The following is a 22,227-nucleotide window of genomic DNA, read 5'->3' on the forward strand; positions in this document are numbered from 1 at the left end:
TTCAGTCACAGCTGACTATTTTGGGTTTTAACCGGAGGTGGGTTGCTCCCAGTTTGGCTGACCCAGTAGTGGAATTCAGGCCAGTTGCTGCAGAACTGGCAGCAACTCAGGCCTGCCACGTCCCCGAACCAGTTCCCTTGCCAATGTTGGGCTGCCGCCATTTTGGTTTTTAATGACTGCGCATGCACAGTTCACTGTAAATTGTGAACCAATAGTAAAACCAGCAGCAACCCACCCCTAGTTTTAACCTTGCTTTTTTGTAATTATATTTTAGGCTTGGTATAGATTTGGGCTCCTCCTTATCCTCCCATTTGATGTTTGAGTCCAGTGGCCTTTGGGACAGATTATTGTGAAAGAAAGTAAAATAAAATCTGTCACATGAAGCTATCCTACTGGAAACAGTAATTATAACTCTTGCAACAGGCTTCCATTTTAAATTTTAACTAGGCAGCCCTCTCTTTTCTAATACTAGTATCTGCTCTTTCTAAAGCCCTATCCACCTTATGTAATTTTGCTTCCAGAAGATATTGGAGCTGAGGCTTTTCATACTAATTCAGCACATTATCTGAACAGGAAGCAGACATACTTTGAACTGTGTACTTTATTTAGAAGAACAAGTACATAAGTGAACACAAGATGTAAACATGATTCTTGAAATGAGATTCAAGTGGTAATGAATGGGACACACCCACACACACTTTTCCAAAAAACTTCATTCTTCCTGCCGACCCATTTTATTTTGTTAAGGGACAATTATTGTTGCGTGCACATTAAACTAGTCAGCTTTTAGTTCAACATTCTTCTGCATAATTGAAGTCCTCTGAATTGTTCACATTTCCATCTTATTCACAAGTGCACTGTCTGGGTTACATAATGATTAGTACTTAGGAGAACAAATCACTGTCTGTATATTATATATAGTCATCTACATTCACTTGTTTCTATCAGGAAAATATAGTGAGTTTTAGGCACATATCCAAGAATTTCTTAGAGTGTTTTTTATATTTCTCAAGTACCAGTCAGCAAAGTAATGCAAAACTTTGTCTTCTTTAATAACACAGCTACACCATGATTGCAGCCTAAGTTTTATATATTCCTCAAAGCCTTGAAAAAAAATCAGAAAAGTTGAACATTTTGAAATTCAGCATTGAACTGACTAGTTGACTAGTTCAGTCTCTAGCTGAACATTAGAGCAGCTTTAGATACTGTTCTGATTCTAGATGAATTCCATTTAGACTCTTTTCTTCTGGCAAATCCCACATCTCACCTAGCTCTTTCACTTTGGATGCACCTTTCTTTCTTGCCTTTTATGTCTCTCTGGTACAACCCTTTGGTGGGCAGGTTGAAATATGCATGCCATCAAGACCAAGCACTTGAAGCCTTCAATACAGCCTCTTGGCTAATGAGGTTACTGGCCAACCTTACGACACAAGAGCGCAAAAGAGGATCAATAATGTCCAGTATCTTACTTTCCAATCAGAACTTGCCAGTTTTACTTTCTCTTTCTGATGACAGTGACCTGGCTTTAATGCAGTGGTACCATTTGTGCTACATCACTAAGAATTGCTGTGAGAGCCATGGTCCAGAAATAAAGTCATTTTTTCCCACCTACCCATTCCTGAGAAGAGCTTGGGCACATTGTAAAATGTAATTGGGTTGGAAACTGTAAAAAGTAGTGTTTGGATCCCACAAGTCCATGATTTCTTAGACAAGCAACATAAATTAAATATATAGTAGCTGAGTTTATACATCAACCCAAAATCACTACATTAATGTTTAATATTATGCATGAATGTGATCACCACTTAAGTTTTATGACCAGATGGAGTTTGGCTGAATGTTCCAGTGGCCTGCTGCTTTATGTCAATCTGTTTTTCCTCTTCCTATCTTTCCCAGACATACCTGGTACACCTGTTAAAGACTGTCCGTCTCCTGCGCCTGCTCCGCTTGCTCCAGAAACTGGACCGCTATTCCCAGTACAGTGCCATGGTCCTGACCTTGCTCATGTCCATGTTTGCCCTGCTGGCTCATTGGATGGCTTGCATTTGGTATGTCATCGGCCGGCAGGAGAGCAACGACCCTGAGACCTGGGACATTGGTGAGCTTAGGATATGATTGTTGTCATATAAATCCTGGTGCATTGCACCAAACAGAATCTCTTCACAGAATTCACAATCAGGACATTCTGTATTCCAGCAAGATAGAATCTAAACTTTTGAAAGATTTGGAAAGAAATGCAACATTTAGAATAGAAGAGAGCTGGAAGGGACCTTGGAGGTCTTCTAGTTCAGCCCCCTGCTCAAGCAGGAGAACCTACACTATTTCAGAAAAGTGGCTGTCTAGTTTCTTCTTAAAAACCTTCAGTGATGGAGCGCCCACGATTTCTGAAGGCAATTGTCCTCACTGGTTAATTGTCCTCACTGTTAGGAAGTTTCTTCTTAATTCCGTGTTGCTTTTCTCTTTGGTTCGTTTCCAAACATTGTTTCTTATCCTGTTCTCTGTGCTTTGTAGAATTTGACCCCCTCTTCTTTGTGGTATCACCTCAAATTTTTAGGTCACCACCTTTGCCAAGCTTATGCCAAACAGTAGCAACACAATTTGGTTTAATCTAGGGAAAAGCAACTTTGGAGCATAAGAACATTAATGCCAGTAACATCAAAAACACTTCATGCTCGCACATAGAATCCCATGAACAGTGGTGCAACTTTTATTATTATTCATTTATTTATGGTCAAAAGCCCCCAAAGCAAATTGGAAACATAATCTAAACTTGGCATTGAATAATAAGTAAAATATTTAATTAATAATATATTATACACTTAAAACCTCAGGCCATTAATTTATTACTAAAATCATGTTTTTATAGCAAAAAAAAAAATCTGTAATTGCCCTGTAATCTTAGGCTGTAATCTACACCCATTTAGGTATTATGGATAAAATGCTAAAAATCAGGGGCCTGTGAGTTCCAGGTCCAACTTTAGCATGAAAACTGACTGGATGACTTTGAGCCAGTCACTTACTTCACAGGGTTGTTGTTGTGGGGAAAATGGAAAAAAGAAGGAGTATTATGCAAGTTCACCACCAAGATACTTAAAAAGTAATAAAGGTGCAATAAAGATATAATAAATAAATATATTTTAATCTGCAAATGAAAAATTTACATATACCGATTTTAAACAAACCAGATAACTTCCTGCTGGAGACTCTTACAAAATTCACAATACAATAAAATAATGTTCCACCATTTCAGGACCAGCATCATTACAGGGATACAATCTTTGAGAGATGGGAATTTTTAAAAATCTACTATATAGCATATTTGACGGCAACACTTGTTTTAAACTAGTTTTGAAAAGAATGTTCTGTGTTTACTATAAAATAGAAGCTATTCAAATATTTAGGGAGTTGAAAATATATATCTATAATTATTTCCAATGATTGCAGGTGAACACCATGCACTGGCTTTACCTATTAATTCCTATACTGAATGATCCCATAGCCTTTGTTCTCATAATCAGTTCATTGACCATGATGGCATACCAGAGAAGAATAAATTATCAGGATCAATGCCAATCTAACTAATATTTTGAGCCACCTGTTTAAATCACATATTTACAAATAATTCATTTGGAGAATTATTCCTTATTTAAGAAAGACATATTTGTAACCAAACTAATAGTACTAACCAAGTCTTTGTTATCAAAATGCATTGCCCAGTTTCCAAGAAAACAGCACTTGAAACCTAGTATAGGACGCTCAAAAGATATTTTTAAAAATTCACCTGCAGTTGTGTTATACTGTTATTAGCAAATATGATCCAAACTGGAGTTCCATGTAAAGTTTGAGGCGCAATATTGGCATTAAAAGCAAGTATTGTTGCATGAATAAATCTTCATTTTAAGTAAAAAATATTGAAGCAAGGCTCTCATAACAGATTTTACTTTCAGAAGTATTGTCTTATAATGATATTGCCAAGTTAGAGCATGGTTAAATAAAATGTCTAAAATAAAATTATCTACAGCCTTACTAGAACACAATTAACAATAAGCTATTATAACCCAATTAAAGTTTGATGTAATAATTTTTGATGTAATAATTATAAATATTTATTTTCCACCAAAAGCAAATTGTATAGTTTTGGGATTGGAGGTATTAGAAATATTGGAATTCAATATTTCCAGATTAATTATATTTGGGCAGAATTGGAACAATATTATACAATTTGCTTTTAAAATTCCCCCATATGCATGTTGTGATTCTGGATGATTAAATGACTGAATGGGTCCTAAAATGAAGCATTGGTGGCCAAGTTTCCTTATTTTTCTGGCAAACCTTGAACAGGTGGTTTATATGGCGGGTAATCTAAAGTTGAATATAAACTATGAGGTTCTTGTTTAGCCAGTCTTTGTACTAGTGTGAATTGAATAATTTTAAATGGTACAATAGCACATGATAATTCAGTTGGCTTCGTGTTTATTTGTGAATGGGGAGCAAATATGATAGATTATTTTTTAACATCAATCAATTTACTTGCCTTGGTAAAATTATTTAATCTCAGTTTCAGATCGGATAGTAATCATCAACCTATAATTTAAAGTTTGTTAATCAATGATAAAGCTGCTCATCTAACCCAATATTATTTCCCAATTATTCTTCTAGAAGGCAATATATATGGAATTGCAAGATTACTTGAGCAGAATACTTAAATAAGCAAAACCTTGGTTTAAGAGATCATTAGGGCAGAAAACATCTATTTGATCAAAAGTCATAGATTCAAACTTAAGTTCAAAGAAGCCTTTGTTAGAAGACTTCTGAACTTAAGCAGAGTATTGAAAGAATACTGAGTAATTAAGTAGCAAGATATCCCACTAAAAAACCCATGCTCATTATCTCAAGGAATATACTGTTGTTAAAGAAAATGGCTTAGGCCAACTATCAGTGAATCCTAATGAACAGTCATTATATTAGACATAAAAGCTAGATTTATTAATTAAATAAATGAAAATAGAAAAATCTCACTTTAAAAAACTAGATTTTAAAGAACATAAGGCACTTAAGGCAGGGAGGGAGGACTAGGAAATTTCCATTCTTTCCTAAACCCAGAGACTACCAGTAGCTTGTTTGTAACTCATTCATAACTAGCAATAGACCAGATGAGTAAGGAATATAGGGACAACATATGAAGACTTTTCATCTTATTTACAGTATGTCTCACCATTGGCCTCGTAATCAAATAGGCTCATCAATGCAAAAAAGATGATGGGGAAAAAAAGCTGTGATGGCAAAATAGTTAGAATGTGGTATTGCAGGCTAATTCAGTGAGCTAATTCAGCTCAATGCCAGGAGTTCAATCCTTACCAGCTCCAGGTTGAACCAGCCTTCCATCTTTCTGAGGTTGGTAAGACCCAGAATGTTGGGGGCATTAGGATGACTCTGTAAGCTGCTTAGAGAGATGTGTAAAGTATTATGAAATGGTATATAAGTCTAATCGCTATTGCTATACAGTCTTTGAAGGGTGATCTGGAGAATCAAGATATACTCTCTACTATACTCTGAGTAAAATGGGACTTTGCAGGGAGTGTGTCAAAATTTGCCACATGCCAAAATTGTTATTATGATAAAGGTCCTCCCCATTTTGATCAGTTGAAGTATGGCATTTAACTTGCTCTTCTGCTTTGACAAGAAAATTGTTTAGAGCAGACCTCTGAGGTTTCTTCCTATGAATCTCAAGTTCTACCCTAAGGTGCCTTATTATATTTAGCATAGCCTTGTAAAACATTTGGCTGTGTTCCAGTGGTGGGTTTCAATTTTTTTAGAACCTCTTCTGTAGGTGTGGCCTGCTTTGTGGGAGTGGCTTGCTGGCCATGTGACCGGGTGGGAGTGGTTTGCCAACCATATGACCGAGTGGTAGTGGCTTGCCAGTCATGTGACTGGGTGGGCATGGCCAACTTGTAAAATGTGGTGAAACTCACTTAACAATGCTCTTGCTTAGCAACCAAAATGTTGGCTCAGAAACTCTGGCATTTGAAGCACGCAAGTCTTAAAGCTGTCAAGTTACAAGACCCTTGCACCCCTAACCCTTTAGAAAAAAAACCCCAGGGATGTTCAAACTTGACAGCTTTAAGACTTTAAGGTTTAAATAGGTCTCTTAGAGGCGGGAGGGGCGATTGATGAGCCAGCCAATAAGTGAGCAGCGGGCGGGGCAAGTGTGGTGCAGACAGGAGCTGGAACCGGTTCTAAATGGCATGGTAGATTTGTGGAACCTCTTCTATAGAAGAGGTTAGAACTGGCAGGAACCCACCCCTGCTGTGTTCACATGTTGACTTTATCAGTATGGTTTGTTTAGCTTGCCATGTATGAATGCAAGCAATTGTAATTTTTCTAACAAGCCATGCTCAATGACTTGGAATATGTAAAGCCAGTTATTATGGGTAACTCTACAAAACATGGTAAAACTTAAACCAGAACTTAAAACAATGTTTAAACCAGTTCATCAAAATCATCAAAATCTTTCTTTGATGATGTAAACAAAAAAATTAAAATATTATGTTAAGATAGTCAAATTACATTTCAATTTTAAAAATGACCCTAGCCATGCAATCTCTGAACTATTGTCTACCCAGAGAATTAACCCCTCATTGTGCCCCACAGGCTGGCTCCATGAATTGGGCAAACGAATTGAGTCCCCCTATGTCAACATCTCTGTGGGTGGACCATCCATACACAGTGCTTATATTGCCTCCCTGTACTTCACGCTCAGCAGCCTGACCAGCGTAGGCTTTGGCAATGTCTGCGCCAACACAGATGCTGAGAAAATCTTTTCCATCTGCACCATGCTCATTGGTGGTAAGTACATCCTGGGTGTAGACATAGTTCTCTTCTCTTCTGCCCTAATAGGAGAAAATTTGGCACTGACATCTAAAACCATCTTTCCCAACTTAGATGTTTGGGCTCCCCAAATTCTCAAAACATTTCCAACTATGCAGGGGCAGTTGTGAGAAAAAAAAGAGGAAAAAAAGAAATGGAAGGTCTACTAAGTTGCATTTCAATGATTAAATTAAGCCTCTATGATTCAAAATGTTTTATAACTCTAGGGAAAGGCTATTCCCTTCCATGCCATCTTTGCATGCTGATTTCCTTGAAGCAGGGGCTTGTAACTATTGGAAACAGGGCTCCTATTAGAAGGGTCATTCACCATATCCAAATATCCTCCTTTCTCCTCCTTGCTTCAGCTCTGATGCACGCCGTGGTCTTTGGCAATGTGACAGCCATCATACAACGCATGTATTCACGACGCTCTCTCTATCATACCCGCATGAAGGATCTCAAGGACTTCATCCGTGTCCACCGCCTGCCCCAGCAGCTCAAGCAGCGTATGCTGGAATACTTTCAGACCACATGGTCTGTCAATAATGGCATTGATGCAAATGAGGTGGGGCAACTCATTCACTGATTTTTCTAGAGGGAGATTGGGAGGGAACATTGTCTAATGGCTAAAGAGGACAGCGGAAACCTGAATTTGTGACCTGTTTATTTGCAAGGAGCAGGTTTCAAAATCTCAAATATCAAGTCAGTATAATAGGATTTGATGGGTTGAAAGAGTCCGTAACTGTGAAATCTTTAGGAAATAAAGGATTGCTGTTGAAATGATACAAATTCAGAGAAAGGCACTACTCATCTTGCCCATCATTGGTTTATTTTAATATAGCTTGCACAAAATAACTTCTTCCCTCATCAGCACATCAATCTTTAGCCTCCTTTAATGTGTCCAGACTGTACTATCAGTTTCCATTATAGTAACTGTGAAAGGCACCCTGTCTGGATCATGGAAACATTTTCTTTTTGAAAATGTTACTACCTGAACCTTGGCTTTTTAAAAATGTCTGAGGTAAGCATAATTTAAAAATTTTTGGAGAGAAAATGAAAGTAGAAGACAAAAAGCTTACTTTCAGTTTGAAAGTGTGTGGATTTCAACTCCTAGAATTCTAGAAGTTGAAGTTTACACATCTTCAAACTGGTAAGGTTGAGAAACACTCGCTCAGAGCAATTGTAATGGAGGAAGAAACGTTGCGTTTTTTACTTGGAATGAAAGCAACTTTTGGGAGAGGGATTTTAGACCAGGAAAACAGCAAAAAGAAGAATTAAAAGGTTTTTTCCAGAATAATTGTTCCCATATTGCACCCCACTTCAGTTATTTTTTGAGGAGTCAAAACTTTCCAAATTCTTTGCTTTACCCTTCCAAGTGTCTTCTGATCAAAATCTAATCATTCCTGCTTCACATCTCTTTGAATATTTTGGCTTTCCAAAAGGAAGAGATTTTCAAAGTGAAGAGATGAATGGGTGACATTATTCTCTTCTTGGCTTCAGAAATTTAATCTATTTGCCCAGGGTTTTCCTGCCATTTTTTTCCATAATGAATTACTGGACTCCAACATGTATATCCCATCCAAGTTTTCCCCATCTAATTTCTTGGATTCTGGACTATAGGTTTACATTTCTTATGCTTTATCCTTCAGCTTTCATAGTTTTCATCAACCCCTCACAAGGGAGAATAAAATCAGCTGCTCCTTATTCATTTATTTAAAGCACTTTAAATCCCATTTGTCATATGAAAAATGGATTAAAGGCAAATATTTTTAAAGCTCCTTCTCAGAATAAAAGGAGGAGGGAGGTGGAAGGAAATGAAAAATAGAACCCATCAAGGTGAAGAATAAATTCTTAAAGAGTAGCAATGATTTGTGTATCATATTTTCCCACCTCAATGCGTGTATGTTCAACTCTCAGCAATGGCCACATAGGAAGGGAAAAGTGATTTAAAACAACATCAGTTAGATATGATTCAATGAAAGAAAGAGCCTGATCTAGCTGATATTCTGAAAAGATTGATGGAATCACCTGCATCTAATTCCAGCTGCCACCACAAAAATGACAATCTATCAATCATCTAATTGATAAATGGATGAGTTAGCCAATGAGAGAGCAACTGATAGTTTAAACAGGCTGGAAGTAATGGAAATTAAAGCTTTGCAATATGGGAGATTACAGAATAGCAGTGTTTCTCATTCTTGGCAACTTTAAGATGTGTGGACTCTAACTTCCAGAATTCCCCAGTCCTCTCACTAGGGAATTTTGGGAATTGAAGTTTACACATCTTAAAGTTACCAAAGTTGAGAAACACTGGTCTAGCAGTAAATGTAATTGACACGGAACTCCATACAAAAGCATCCTTCTCGCCTTTTCTCTGTAGCTCCTGCATGATTTCCCAGATGAACTACGGGCTGATATTGCTATGCATTTGAACAAGGACATCCTGCAATTGCCGTTGTTTGAAAGTGCCAGCCGTGGCTGCCTGCGGGCTTTATCCCTGCATATCAAGACCTCATTCTGTGCACCCGGAGAGTATTTATTACGTCAGGGAGATGCCCTGCAAGCAAATTATTTTGTATGCTCAGGATCCTTTGAAGTCCTTAAGGACAACATTGTGCTGGCCATTTTGGGTAAGACCTAGGAAGAAGAGTAAGCAATACAGCATCTATTTGGGCAGGGAGTGATAGATCTTGGGTCGGGGAACAATGGGGACTAAACAACGGTCCTGATTTGGAGCTTGTTCTTATTTCTTTTTAGCAAAAAGACACTTTACAAAACTTTTTTCCAGGGGCATTTTTCTCATGACATTGCCTCCTCATTGTAAATCCACTAAGTCCATTCCATTATTCCAATGTAGAAGCAATGTTTTCTTACTTCTTTCAGTACAAAATCCTCCCATGTGAATTATCTATAATACCTTGGGGGGGGGGGAGTTGCAGGTAATGCTGTTAGGTCCGATGTTCATTTGATCCTACAAAACTACTGCAGAAACACCTCCACATCCAATTGTTGAATCTTTTGGCTTTGATAGTGAGATAGACCAGACACCTGATCTTTTTTCTTTATACTGAAATATTGAATTATTTGGAGATCAGCCAGCAAATCTTCTATTGCTACATCTGATAAAGTTATTCCTGGGTGTCCATGCATGCACTGCAGAGATCATAAGGAAGGGAAAGTGTGACAGACTTCCAAAAACATAGGATAATGGAGAGGGAAGAGAGCATGAAGAGTTTTTAACAAAAAAAATGGTTAATGGGGGAAATTGATTCCAAGAGGGAAAAGATGATCCAGAAGCAAAATAGCACTGAGAGCTATTTTGGGCTCCTTTCCTCTGAACTCCAAATTTGCTCTTCTGGGCACTCAGGCAGGTTTGGGGCTGGGAGATGTTGTTTGATATCATTACAGGAGACTCTCATTTCTCAGACAAAAATATAGAACTTATGGGAGTATGATATTCCCATATAAAGAGAGGGGGGAATCAGATCTCTCTATCAAAAGATGAGACTAATAATCCTGTCAGAAGAATGCAGATATTTTTGTAGAAAACAAAAATGAAGGGCAGATAAATAGAAAAGAAGTAAGGCTTGAATTCCCAATGTTCAGGGATACAACAGGTCGCTGTTTTTCCCATTAGCTGCTGACAACCGGAGAGCACAGTTGAGACTGCTTTGGAGATATCCAGCATAAAATTGTGTCCAAGTAGCAAAATTACTTGGTTTATTGTTAATCTAATCTTGTTTATTGTTAATGGTTATGGTAATCTATGTTGGCTGTGTTGGCAGAACAATTTATATCAATATACTTTCCTCCCAAATCAAGGAAAGGAGAAAGCATATTAATATGACCGTTGGAAAGACTTATAGAAAGTGTAATTGAATGCTGACCTGGTTTGCTGTGAAGTGAAGTTCAGCAAATGGTTAAACTACAGATAAGCTCTTTGACAAAACAACAAGTGGGTGCCGGGTATACATTTTAGACATCTCTAACAAGTACAGGAACTCACAGAACAAGGCTTGAGAAATCTGTCTAGCTTTAAAAAAGTCGTTTAAAAGAGCAAATCTGAGTGGCTTGTTGGGCAGTAGTTTCAGAAATGAATGTGTGAATCCATCCCATTGGTGCTCATTCAATACACCTTGATTAAAGAAGCTCTAGCTGGCATGATGTGTGAACTTATTCACCATCTAGCAAAAGGTCAATTTCAAAACTGATTCAGAGTGTCAGTAGTCTGGTGGTTCGCCCATGAGGCCAATGTTGAGAAAAGACAGGAGACAACCTTTCTCGGGATGGAGCAACAACCCAGATTGGGGGTCTGAGAGCCCCTTTTATTGAGCTAGGACAAAGGCAGGAGGAGCAATAGCAAGTGAGTAAATACAGCCTGCAAAAGTACAATTTCTAATCTACTGCTCAGTCTATATATGGTCAAATCCTGGACGTCAATGGTAGGCACATCTCAGAATGTTATGTTATGCCCTATCAGGATGTTATGGCGTTCTAGGAGTTTGTTTTCTCCTGTGTGATTCAGCGTGGCTCTGCAACTATTTTACAACAGTAGTCTCCAGATATGTTGAGAGTAATGTCCAGAGTTGCTAGCCAGTATCGCCAGGTGGGGGAAGAAGCCATGTTTAGGGAAATCTTCTGTACAATAAAAGAAGGTCAAATTCTCCCACCCAAGTTTTCAGTGCTTTGGGGATCTACTACATGGAACAAAAAATTAAGGTAATCTGAGTAAAACTTGTTTCTTGTTTTTATTTCCTCTTTTTTGTAAAAATGAAATTGTAATAAATATTTCCCACAGATGTACATCTGTTTTAGCATAGCTATGGAAAAGAGTGGTAGGAACTAAGAGAGCAGGCAATTTAGAACTGTTACAATTATTATAAAAATCAAAAAGAAAGAATAGCAAAACAATCCATCTTCAGCAGGCAAAATTCTTGTCCAAAGGTCCAGACAGTGTCTGAATTTGTACTTAGAGATAAACTGTTATTTACAACTATGGAATGATTTAGTAACAGTGGCCCAAACTCACACATTCCATTAAGTCATCAACCATGATTTACCTATTATATAGAGGATAGCCCAAAACTCTAAATGAAAACCAAGCAAATTATTTGATGGCTTTGCATAACTTGTGAGCCAGTCATTCTATGACTTTGAAGTATTGTTTGAGTATACAAAGGCAGAGGCTGCAATAGCCTCTCTGCCTCCTGACCCATTCATACATATCCCAAACCTTGACTTTTTGTAGGTAAAGGAGATCTTATTGGTGCTGACCTGCCCAGTAAAGACCAAGTCATCAAGACCAATGCAGATGTTAAGGCACTGACCTACTGTGACCTCCAATACATCAGCCTACGTGGACTTTTTGAGGTTCTGGAGTTGTACCCTGAATATTCTGCCAAATTCATGGCAGACATCCAGCAGGACCTCACTTTCAACCTACGTGAGGGTAGTGAGATTGAGGTAGGTGGATAAGGATGACATTTCCCTTTGCCTCTAGCTCTTCGTTCTGGCAGAGTGAGTCATTCCAAGTGAAGAACATTTGACTTTCGCAGAAATTTTCTTTGTCCAAGACACTAGTCTTCTAGTGCTTCCACTCTGACAGGGCTTTTCTATGTATAAGGGAAAGGAAGTTCTCTGCTTCTTTTATATTTTGTCTTTACAGGAAGTAGAACAGGAAAGGGGAATTTGATTTTATTCCATATCAACTCCAGTGTGGTTACCATAGTTATGCAGACCATCGTTTCTCAGCCTCCAAACCTTTGTGATATGTGGACTTCAGCACACCCACAATTCTCTGGTTAATATTCTTGGTTGCTATTCTCACAATCCAACAAAACGTTGGAAAGAAATTACATACAGTATATAAGTTCATTCCCTCCTAGCTATGTTATCGAGAGCAAAGGATGTATAGCCCACTCTGTTTCCTCATGCACAATTTACAGATATAGATATCAGATGCAGAGAGACTAGGAACATCCCTATATTAATATATTACTTCATTACGTGGAAGAAAATGCATACTGAAGTTAACCTACAACCAAGGATTCCAAAAACAATGTTAAGTATACTTTTCTTTTCCTGTTTGAGAGGCAAGAATGCCACAGGGCTGGCATAGTTACATTTGATGTTGCTGTTATATCTGAAAGTAGCCATACAGTTATACAAATTTCATCTAATTAAAGCTGCAATTATAGTTTTACATTATGTTAAATCATAGCAGAGAGGGAAGAGAGAGACTTGATAATCTAGGAATGAGCCCTGAAGTCCTTAAGTACTGAATCTCCTCGTATAAGAGTTTCCAAATCAATCTGACAATTTAACTTTTAATGCAAGATTTAGGGTTTTACCTACAAAAACATTTGCACATATCCAAACAAGGTCTGTATCTGAACATCTAAATCTCAAATTTCTCATGCAGCAAGAGAATTTAGAATTTATTTCTAGGAATTGCCTAAGCTCTGTACCCCATGGTCTAAAAAGACTTTTGCTGAGAGTAGAATTTACTTTAGAATTTACTTTACACTTATCTAATCAATGGGAATAAGTCTTACACAGATGATCAGAAAACCCTGAATAAATCAGAGGGTTTTAAATATGGACTACTTGGGAATATTTGGAAATATATATTCAGATAGTTTGAAGCTATACATCAGGTAAATAGAATTTTCTTACAGTTGCTCTCAGTATATTGATATTCCAAATGGTGTGCTGCCTGTTGTCCTGATGACAATCTATTGTTATCTTAAATAGCAATATTTAATAGCTTTATTCTGCATCAAAATGACTAGGCATAGAGTTTTTAACTGTTTTAGTCAATGAGCATATTTTGATTTGGGAAACTAGCTTATCTATGTTTTCCTTCCTTCCTTCTTTCCTTCTCTTATAAGACACCTACTCTACAGATTCTAGGTAGCTTCTATTGGAAATAATGAAATCCTACTAACATCAAAGTAGAAAAGTGCATTACCTAATAATTCTACTAATTCTACTCCTCCCCCCCCCCCGGGCAATTATCACCAATTCACCAGCTCCCTCTTCCCCCAGGGCTTGTTGGAGGAGAACATTTTGCATTACCTTCTGAAAGGCAAAGAAATAGTATGCTCCCATGTACTAGCATGTTCTGTCCTTGCCTTTGGGAGTATGTTATTGAGAACATGCTCCCCAGTAACATCTCAAAGGGACTATTCTCAACCAGGAGATTATGGGCAGGCAGATTCATCCAGGACCAGTCAATCAACCAAAAGTAACTTAACCTCTTTTGGTTTGCTTTATGTCAGGTCAGTTTTCCTTTCTCAAAAACTAAGTTGTTATATTTTTAGACCTCTCTGTAGCAAGAATTTAAGCCTGTGATTATTTTTAATTTATCAGTTGGACCTCCTCCCCACACTACGAGTTGTACAGGGCTAACGTAATGTAATTCATAACTACCAACATCCTTTTTCTAACTCATTCTAATATTTTAATATAGCATATGGACATTCTTCTCTGCCTTCACCTGTCTGGTATGATGACAAGGTACACGTTTGTGCTCCCAAACAGCAAAGTGTTACTATTAGGCTGTTGGGTAGGAATAAATGCAATTGGTGAGAGAAGAGAAAACCTATTTGCAAGAAGAAAGGGCAGACTAGCAATAGAGAAATCTTGTTAAGTCATATGTTCAGCTAGGATAAATGCACATGGGGAAAGAGAAGAGTTAGCATTATGGCAACTTCAATCTAGGCTCATTAAACAAAGCAAAGAAACTCTCTGTGTACAGTACATTATTATGAACAAACAGAACCTCTATTGGAAGGGGAGAGTTTAAAACATAATTGCTGCTTCTACTCTAAAAGAATGTGTGGATTAGTAGAATTCTCATCTGATTTGCCACCTTCACTAATAAGACACTATTTTAGGTGATCAATTGTTTTCACTGAATAATTTAAAAAAATCTTTTTGTTTGGACTGCTGGCCTAAAGGAAAGAAATAAAGCAGGATTAGTAGGCAAAGATTAGTGTTTGCTATAATTGGCTTATATTTTGATATGTATCTGACATTTCCATGCAAGCAGGACAATCAAAACAACTTCCAGAAAAGTGTTACTTATACTAGTCCTGAAGCAGCAATATTCTTGCATCCCATTGTTGCACTGTTGGCCAGTTATGCCATCTCTGTTCAGCTGGTAGATATTGGGTTCACTAGGCCAAACTCACAATAAATATTAATCCCCTAACTTCACATCATTTAATCTGGTTATTAAACTCAGACTTATATGACACAGAACATAAAGCCAAATGGAAGAGCAATTCTGTTTTTTGCAAAGGCTGCTATTCCCATCTTATACCTACAGATGTTTAACCATAACACATAGGATAACAGAGCTGGGGTCTGTCCCTTCTTCTTCCTATCTTTCACATGGTTTAATAGAGTCTTTATCTTGTGCTTCCTGGCCTTGAAACCAATTAGTTGTTGGCATAAGTGACATCTCTGCCCTATGAGCTCTGACTCTCAGTTTACAGTATCTCTTACCACAATTGTTGCATCACCAGTACAGGAAATTATCTGGATCTCTTCTGAAGATCATTGGTATGTTATTTGATTTCTTGTTGATGACTTTGATGTAGCTTGTGTTGAAGAAACTGGTTGCGTTTGATGATTCAGACATAGATGAAAGCAGGCAAGGGCAAAGAATTTCACAGTACACTAGTGCCAAAAAAAAACCCCATACCTCCCCTCCAACACAGAGACGGAGAAAAGAATATGTTTGTGAAAAGTAATTAACTAAATCTTTTCATGTTCTTGTCTTTGTTTTTCTTCCAGGGGCTTCTCCAGTTTTCCAGATCTCCACGTTTATCCCAGGTAACTTAAAGTTTATGAAAAGTAGGCAAAGTTTTTTCATTGGATTATGGTGAATTTGGAGGAGAGTGTGGATATGAATGAAATTCTGGGCTGGGAATAGAGGAAGTTATAAAATTACAGAATTGATATTTAGTCACATTTGCATAAATATAGTGAAACCCTTCTGCCGCACACCTCCCAACGGCCGATAAGATCGCACAGGGTGGGCCTTCTCCAGGTGCCGTCAGCCAGACAATGTCGGCTGGCGGTTCCCCAGGGGAGGGCCTTGTCTGTAGCCGCTCTGACCCTATGGAATGAACTACCCCCAGAGATCCGGAACCTGCCCACTCTCATGGCCTTACGAAAGGCTATCAAGACCTGGCTATTCCAGCAGGCCTGGGGCTGTTGACCTCATGACCAAGGTCCAGCCCCGATTAGACTGGGTGCATGATGTGGGTTTTTTTAATCTGTTTTCCTCCGTTTTTAACTCTTTACTTTTAAATTTTTATTTTCTGTAAGCCGCCCGGAGTCCTTCAGGATTGGGCGGCCTATAAATTTATTAAATCAAATCAAATCAAATCAACTGCAGAGATAACCCTCATGGAGCCCCCATATTGTAGGTAAGAGGAAACAAGTGATGTAAGAGCCACCATAGGTACCACCTCATCTGGTTTTGTCAGCTATCACCAGCTAGAAGCAGAAAGCAAAGAAACGGAGGGGGCAACATTTTGGGGGACTAGGGACATGAGGTGAAACCCTCATAGGCATATATAACTGCAAATATAACTGTGTATATAACTGTGGTGACAGAAAGAATGAAGAGATGGTATGACTTTTTTCTTCCATTTCCTTTGCCTGTCCTCAGTTGCATTGGCTATCGGGTTACTTAGCCCTGAATGGTCATTCTGGGGGCAAGGGGTAATTGAGGGATTTACTTTGTGGAGAGTTGTACTTACAATCTTATCTAGGCCTTTACATTTAACTTCATATCTGTGTAGAAATCCATATTAAAATTTCAATGCATCTGAAAAGTATCCAACTGCAGAAGAATGATATAGAAGATTTTCCAGACTGATGAACAGCAACACATAGGGATATCCTGAAAATGTCCTCTCAGCCTGACCTACACAGATAAGGGCATTCAGACACAGAATCTTTTTCATCCTATTTCACCGTACTGTAATGATGACTCAAGTTTGATTGCCTATAATTATTCTTTCTATCCAAAATAAAAAATTGAAAGACAAATCTGATATTAAAAGAACTACATTTTATGGTGAAGTGAATTTTTGTGTTAGATTGCGAACTGGTATGGATTTGAGTTCAGATTTTTAGCCAGAATTGCTTTTGTTCTCATAAAATTTCTTTTTCAAGATTGGGTTGGCATATCAATTTATTTCATGTGCTATTCTTAGTTTGTTCATACAATTATTTATCTTCATTCTGGTTACCAAAAAGCCACAAAATGGGAAGAAAAATTGGCTAACCTTACAAGATCAATATCTATACTTTAAAAGGTATAAAAAGTGGACTACAACGATAAATGAACATTTGAAACCCAAGGGCATTTTCACGCACAAATTGCTTACTGGAGATCATTTATATTTTAAGTACTGTACCACTTTTTATATTCACAATAGCTGGGTTCTGATTACTCAGAGCAGGTAATCATTTTCTGGTTTCCATAGTATACTGAATCAAAAAGTATCCAACTTGGCTTATGTTTAGATAATACTGCATGTTAAGCCACTCAACCGCTACCCAAAGTCAACCAACACAAACTTTAGAACATCAGCAAATTGTTTGAGCATGCTCTAAGAACCCAGCTAGTATGAGAGAAGAATTTAAAGTTAAGTAGGCTACAAGTCTACAAGTTCTTCTTCTTCCTGAGCCATTACTTTTCTTCTTCTCACCTGGCCAGCCTCATGTTCAAAGTTGTGCTACTGCTGCCGAGAAGACCCTACCCTCCATTCAGGAGTACAGTGAGGACTCTGATGACTTCTTTCAGCCATCACCTGCCACAATCACACGTCGAAAAATCATGTTGCCCAACCTCAACAGCCCAGTGAGGCGGGGCTCTCTCAGCAGTCTTCTGGGAGATGATTTGCGTCAGTTCTCTGCCCTGAGGAGAACTTGTCGGTCTCCAGTCCGCTGTAACCGGGTCCGCAGTCCTTCTCCACGAAGCCGTCAGGAGGAGCGTCATTTTGACAGTGAGGAGCTCATTGGCCAGAAGCCTAACAAACTTCTCATTCCCTCTCTCACACACTCCGGGCCTCCAGACCTCAGTCCCAGGTAAGAGGGTCTCATCATGGTCCTTGATTTAATTCATGAAATATAAATATAATACACCATTTGTTCTTAGTGTGGATTGAACTGTAGAAGAGATTTGATCCAAATACAATGTTCTGTTTTAACCTCAACTAGCAGCTTACATTTCTTTAGTTTTAGAAATTTTGGCCCAAATGCAAATCTAAGTCAGGGGTGTCAAAGTTGTGCCCAAGGGCCAGATGTGACATGCACAGACCATGCCCACTCCATTCCGTGAAGGGGGAAAATGTCACGATTTGTCATGTGATGGCAACGTAATGCTATGAGTTTCACACCCGTGATCTAAGTGATTCTATTACTTCCTAGGTTTAAAAAAATAGTTTGGTCAAATTGATTTTAATTTCTAGGGAAATTTACTCCAGATATAAAACACCAAGTATCAATTAAATATGTGAATGAGCTTTAGGTTTTGTTGTATGTTTTTTCATGAATGCTGCCTATATTTGTTTAGTAAAAGTAGGGAAAATTTGCAGGCATAGCTTCCCCCTTCAGCAAGGATCAAGCTTGTCAAGTTCAATTTTGATAGATTCAAGATCTTTATGAACAAGCAGGTTTTACTGTTAGGAGGGGGTTACCAAAAGAGAATGCCTTGGGGAAAAGATTTTTATAAATATGGAATATGGCAGAAGTAGCCCTAAGAAGTCTTCAGAATTTCAGGAGCTTTGTTCATTTATTTATGATATAATTGTATATATTTAAGGGATAGTTTTATCACATTCTATTTCTATGGTTTTAGTTGGCAGTTTGTTATGAAAATAATATTATTTGTTTATTTGTTTTGATTTGGCATTGCCCAATTCCAAAACAATTATTAGACATGCTTCTCAATAGGAACCTATTAAATCTCAGAAGGGAATGTATAGGAAACTGAGAAGTTATGATGAACAATCCATAATTATTTTCTTTAGGTAGTAATGTATCATGATTGATGGGATTTAAAGAATATGAACATAGGTCATAATGATTTGGTGTGGATCCCACAGATTGCAGCAATATTCTTTTAACTCTTTTGTTGCAGGCTGGTAGACTTAATAATTAATAGTCAGAGAGCCCCCATAAACTCCTTTATAACTTAGTTTACTCAAGGGTTATAAATATACTACTACTGCATCCTTCCTCTTCTGATTTTACATTTTCCTTATGTGAGCAGCTTGGCAAAAAACGGTATTGTTTTTCAGATCTGTTCCAGTACAAATTTCTAAATCATTAACAAAGCACTAGGGAAAGCACTCAGTGTTTGATCTGGACAGAGCCTATTAAAAATGCAGCTATTTCTCAAAATATGGGATTTGGCCAAATAGCATACATACTCTTGTATGTCATTTTCTAAAGTACAGATAAATACTTCCTTGATTCAAGTGAGGAGACTGTGAATTCTAGTCCTGCCTTAGATATGAAAACTGGCTGGGTGATTTTGGGCAATCACTCTCAGCTCCAAATGCCAGGCTCATCCAACAAGCAGGTCAGTCAGTTCCTGGTGCAACCAATGGATCAACGCTCAGTTGATACCCCCCTTCTCCCAATATAGGCCCTGCACTATGGTAGTAGGCAAAATGCTAGAAAGAAAAAAAATATGGATATGCTGTTGTGCTTTTGTTGACAAGAAGATTGAAGTGGGTTTGCTACTTACTTTTTCAAGGATGTTTTTTTTCCCCAACATCCCAATCTAACCCACAGCCCTGGTGGTTTCCAATGCAATTTATGGTTTTACTTCATTTTTTGAAATCAGTCAAAAATGATTAGCTCCTGTGTAACTCCTTTTGAGCTCATTCCTGATCTGGTGGCCCTTTATGGTAATATTCTTTAATAATTATCCTTTAGATCACAGGTGTCAAATTCACCACGTCACATTGCTGTCACGTGATGTTTCGTGATGTTTCCCACCCTCTGCCGAGCAGGGGTGGGCATGGCCTATGTGTGACTCATCTGGACCACAGGCTGCCAGTTTGACACCCCCGCTTAGGTCATGCTCCACTTTAATTAGCCAGAAAAAGTGATTGAACCATTTTGATTTTCTGCAACATGTGCCAAATATTTTGGGCCAGCATTACCTAGATTTTTTTTTAATCTCTTGTGGATATGTATAACTATGCCCCCATTTAAAGTCTGCTTTCCCACTTCATATGAATGAGTAATTTTTCTCAGTGGGTTACATATTATGCAGGTTTGGATAATATATTATCCATTTCATTAGCAATGCAGATCTGAATTTGCAAATCAATTTTGTGTGTTTTATGCACAAGGGCAGAACACCAGTTGTCATAGGGGACACACAGGAAGAAAGGGAGAAAGGTGGCACCTGTTCTTTACTCTCATTCATAGAAAAAGAGCTTTTGAATGTGGAGCTTTATTTTTTGTCCCATAACTCTTGGTTGATTCCCTGTTCCCACCTCTCTAGAATTGTTGATGGCATTGAAGATGACAGAAGAGCATCAGAGACACAAACATTTAGTTTTAATGTGGAACAACCCCAGCAGACTTTGGTGCAGGATCCTATGCTACCAGGTAACCTTGACAACTGAAGAGATGGTCTTCAGTACTTTACAGATCAGAAGTTAAATCTAAATCAGAAGATAAAGTTCACATTTTGAACAGAGAGAAACACTTATTTGAAAGAGGTCATTTATGTCAAAATTAAAGAGCCCTCTCTCAGCAAAGGGCTGGGGATATGACATCATCTATCTCCAGTCTAAAAACACAGTCCTTTCAGCAGCTCAAAGAAGGCTTCACACCCATAGCTCATAAATATCCCTTACTTCAAATAAAAAAACAATTAGAATCAAAGCCAATTTAAATGCTACAAGATTAGGATAAAGAAACTATAGGGAAATAGGCTTAAACATCATGTTAATGTAAGCAAATCCAATAGACAACATGTTTCTATTTTAAGATATCAGCAGTCAAAAGAGAAGCATTCCCAATAACATGTCCATTCAAATAAATATTCTATATCTCAATTCTTAACTATAACCAAATCCATATTTAGAAGGCATAAAGTAATCCCTAAATCATAGTATAAACAAAAGACTAAGATTTGACATGGCAAAAATGATAGTTTCCTGTTTAAAGAGAACGAACTGACAAAAATTCCTTATTTTAAATGAAAGGACAGTTACTGTAGATACAAAGCCATTTTAGATGCTGTCAGAATAGGATGCTTAAAGTAATTTAGAGGGGAAAAACCTTAAACACCATGGTAACTATAAGCAATCACAATATTTTTATAGTCCACATGCCACAAATCAAAACACTCACCCAGAATAACCATTTCAACCTTGAACAGGTAAACCAGGTTTGTATTCCTTCAGTGTTACTCTTGAATCCATTCAAATGATTATTATTTTTTGTTTCAAATTTCCTCAGAACTTCAAACAGTCTAGCAAAATACAATTGCTGTGAGTGTCAATTTTATTTCCTTAATTTTTATTCATTTTTTTAAATGTTTAATGACAAATTCTTGTTCAAATTTTTGTTTGTGTTATTCTCAAAACTTTGTTGCATATCTTTCTCTGTAGCATTTTCTTTGGGGAACAGACTGCTCCCAAGAAGACATAACACTTTAACACTATTGATTCAATGTCGTAATGTAGTTCCTCAAAAATCTCCCTGCACTCCATTATAAATTGCTTGTTTTTTATGTCTCCAATATCAAAAAGTTTTTCTTTCCCACTAAAATGTATTTATTCTTTATAAGTAATTTCAAAGTGTTAATATTCAAAATCCAGCATTCTGTTGTTTTCTGAGCCTTTAATTCTTCAAAATTTTCTGAAACAAAACATTGTCTTACTTTTTGCTGTTTATTTTAATTTTTTAAAGATTACAAAGGTACATCTCATACATTTATTAGGGATGGAAGATACTCTCTGGTGTATCCAAACATATCATTTTGTAAGTTCATAACTTCTTTAAAGCAATTAACAGGTAATTTCCAAAAAATGATTAGCAAAAGAACTGCAAAATTAAAGTCCTTTGAAAGGCTACATTCATGGCTAGAGTAAATATGGCAAGTTCTCTCTGCTCCTGGTTATCTCATCCCATCCTTTGGAGATCAGGCCTTGCAGTGTCCTCAAAAAAGACAGCCATAAGGAGCACAGCTTGGGTGATCTCATGATCTCTCTTCATTCAGAAAAACTTGAAGCCTATTCACCAGCTCTCAGTTCTTAGTTGCAAATGTTGGCTTCACTTTTCAGAGTCATCTTCAACATGCATTTC

General features: G+C 37.6%; 1 protein-coding gene across 1 annotated transcript in view; it reads left to right on the top strand.

The window, feature by feature from the left end:
- Positions 1–22,227, top strand: part of KCNH4 (potassium voltage-gated channel subfamily H member 4) — a 58,444-nt gene that overhangs the window by 27,397 nt on the left and 8,820 nt on the right. Inside the window, exons 7-14 of the mRNA XM_032237602.1 lie at positions 1,897–2,098; positions 6,652–6,846; positions 7,233–7,432; positions 9,248–9,497; positions 12,116–12,330; positions 15,670–15,708; positions 17,609–17,979; positions 20,414–20,520. Coding sequence (XP_032093493.1) covers positions 1,897–2,098; positions 6,652–6,846; positions 7,233–7,432; positions 9,248–9,497; positions 12,116–12,330; positions 15,670–15,708; positions 17,609–17,979; positions 20,414–20,520 — 1,579 coding nt within the window. The remainder of the gene's footprint in view (positions 1–1,896; positions 2,099–6,651; positions 6,847–7,232; positions 7,433–9,247; positions 9,498–12,115; positions 12,331–15,669; positions 15,709–17,608; positions 17,980–20,413; positions 20,521–22,227) is intronic.

Source organism: Thamnophis elegans, chromosome Z (assembly GCF_009769535.1).
Source record: "Thamnophis elegans isolate rThaEle1 chromosome Z, rThaEle1.pri, whole genome shotgun sequence".
Taxonomy (NCBI): Eukaryota; Metazoa; Chordata; class Lepidosauria; order Squamata; family Colubridae; genus Thamnophis; species Thamnophis elegans.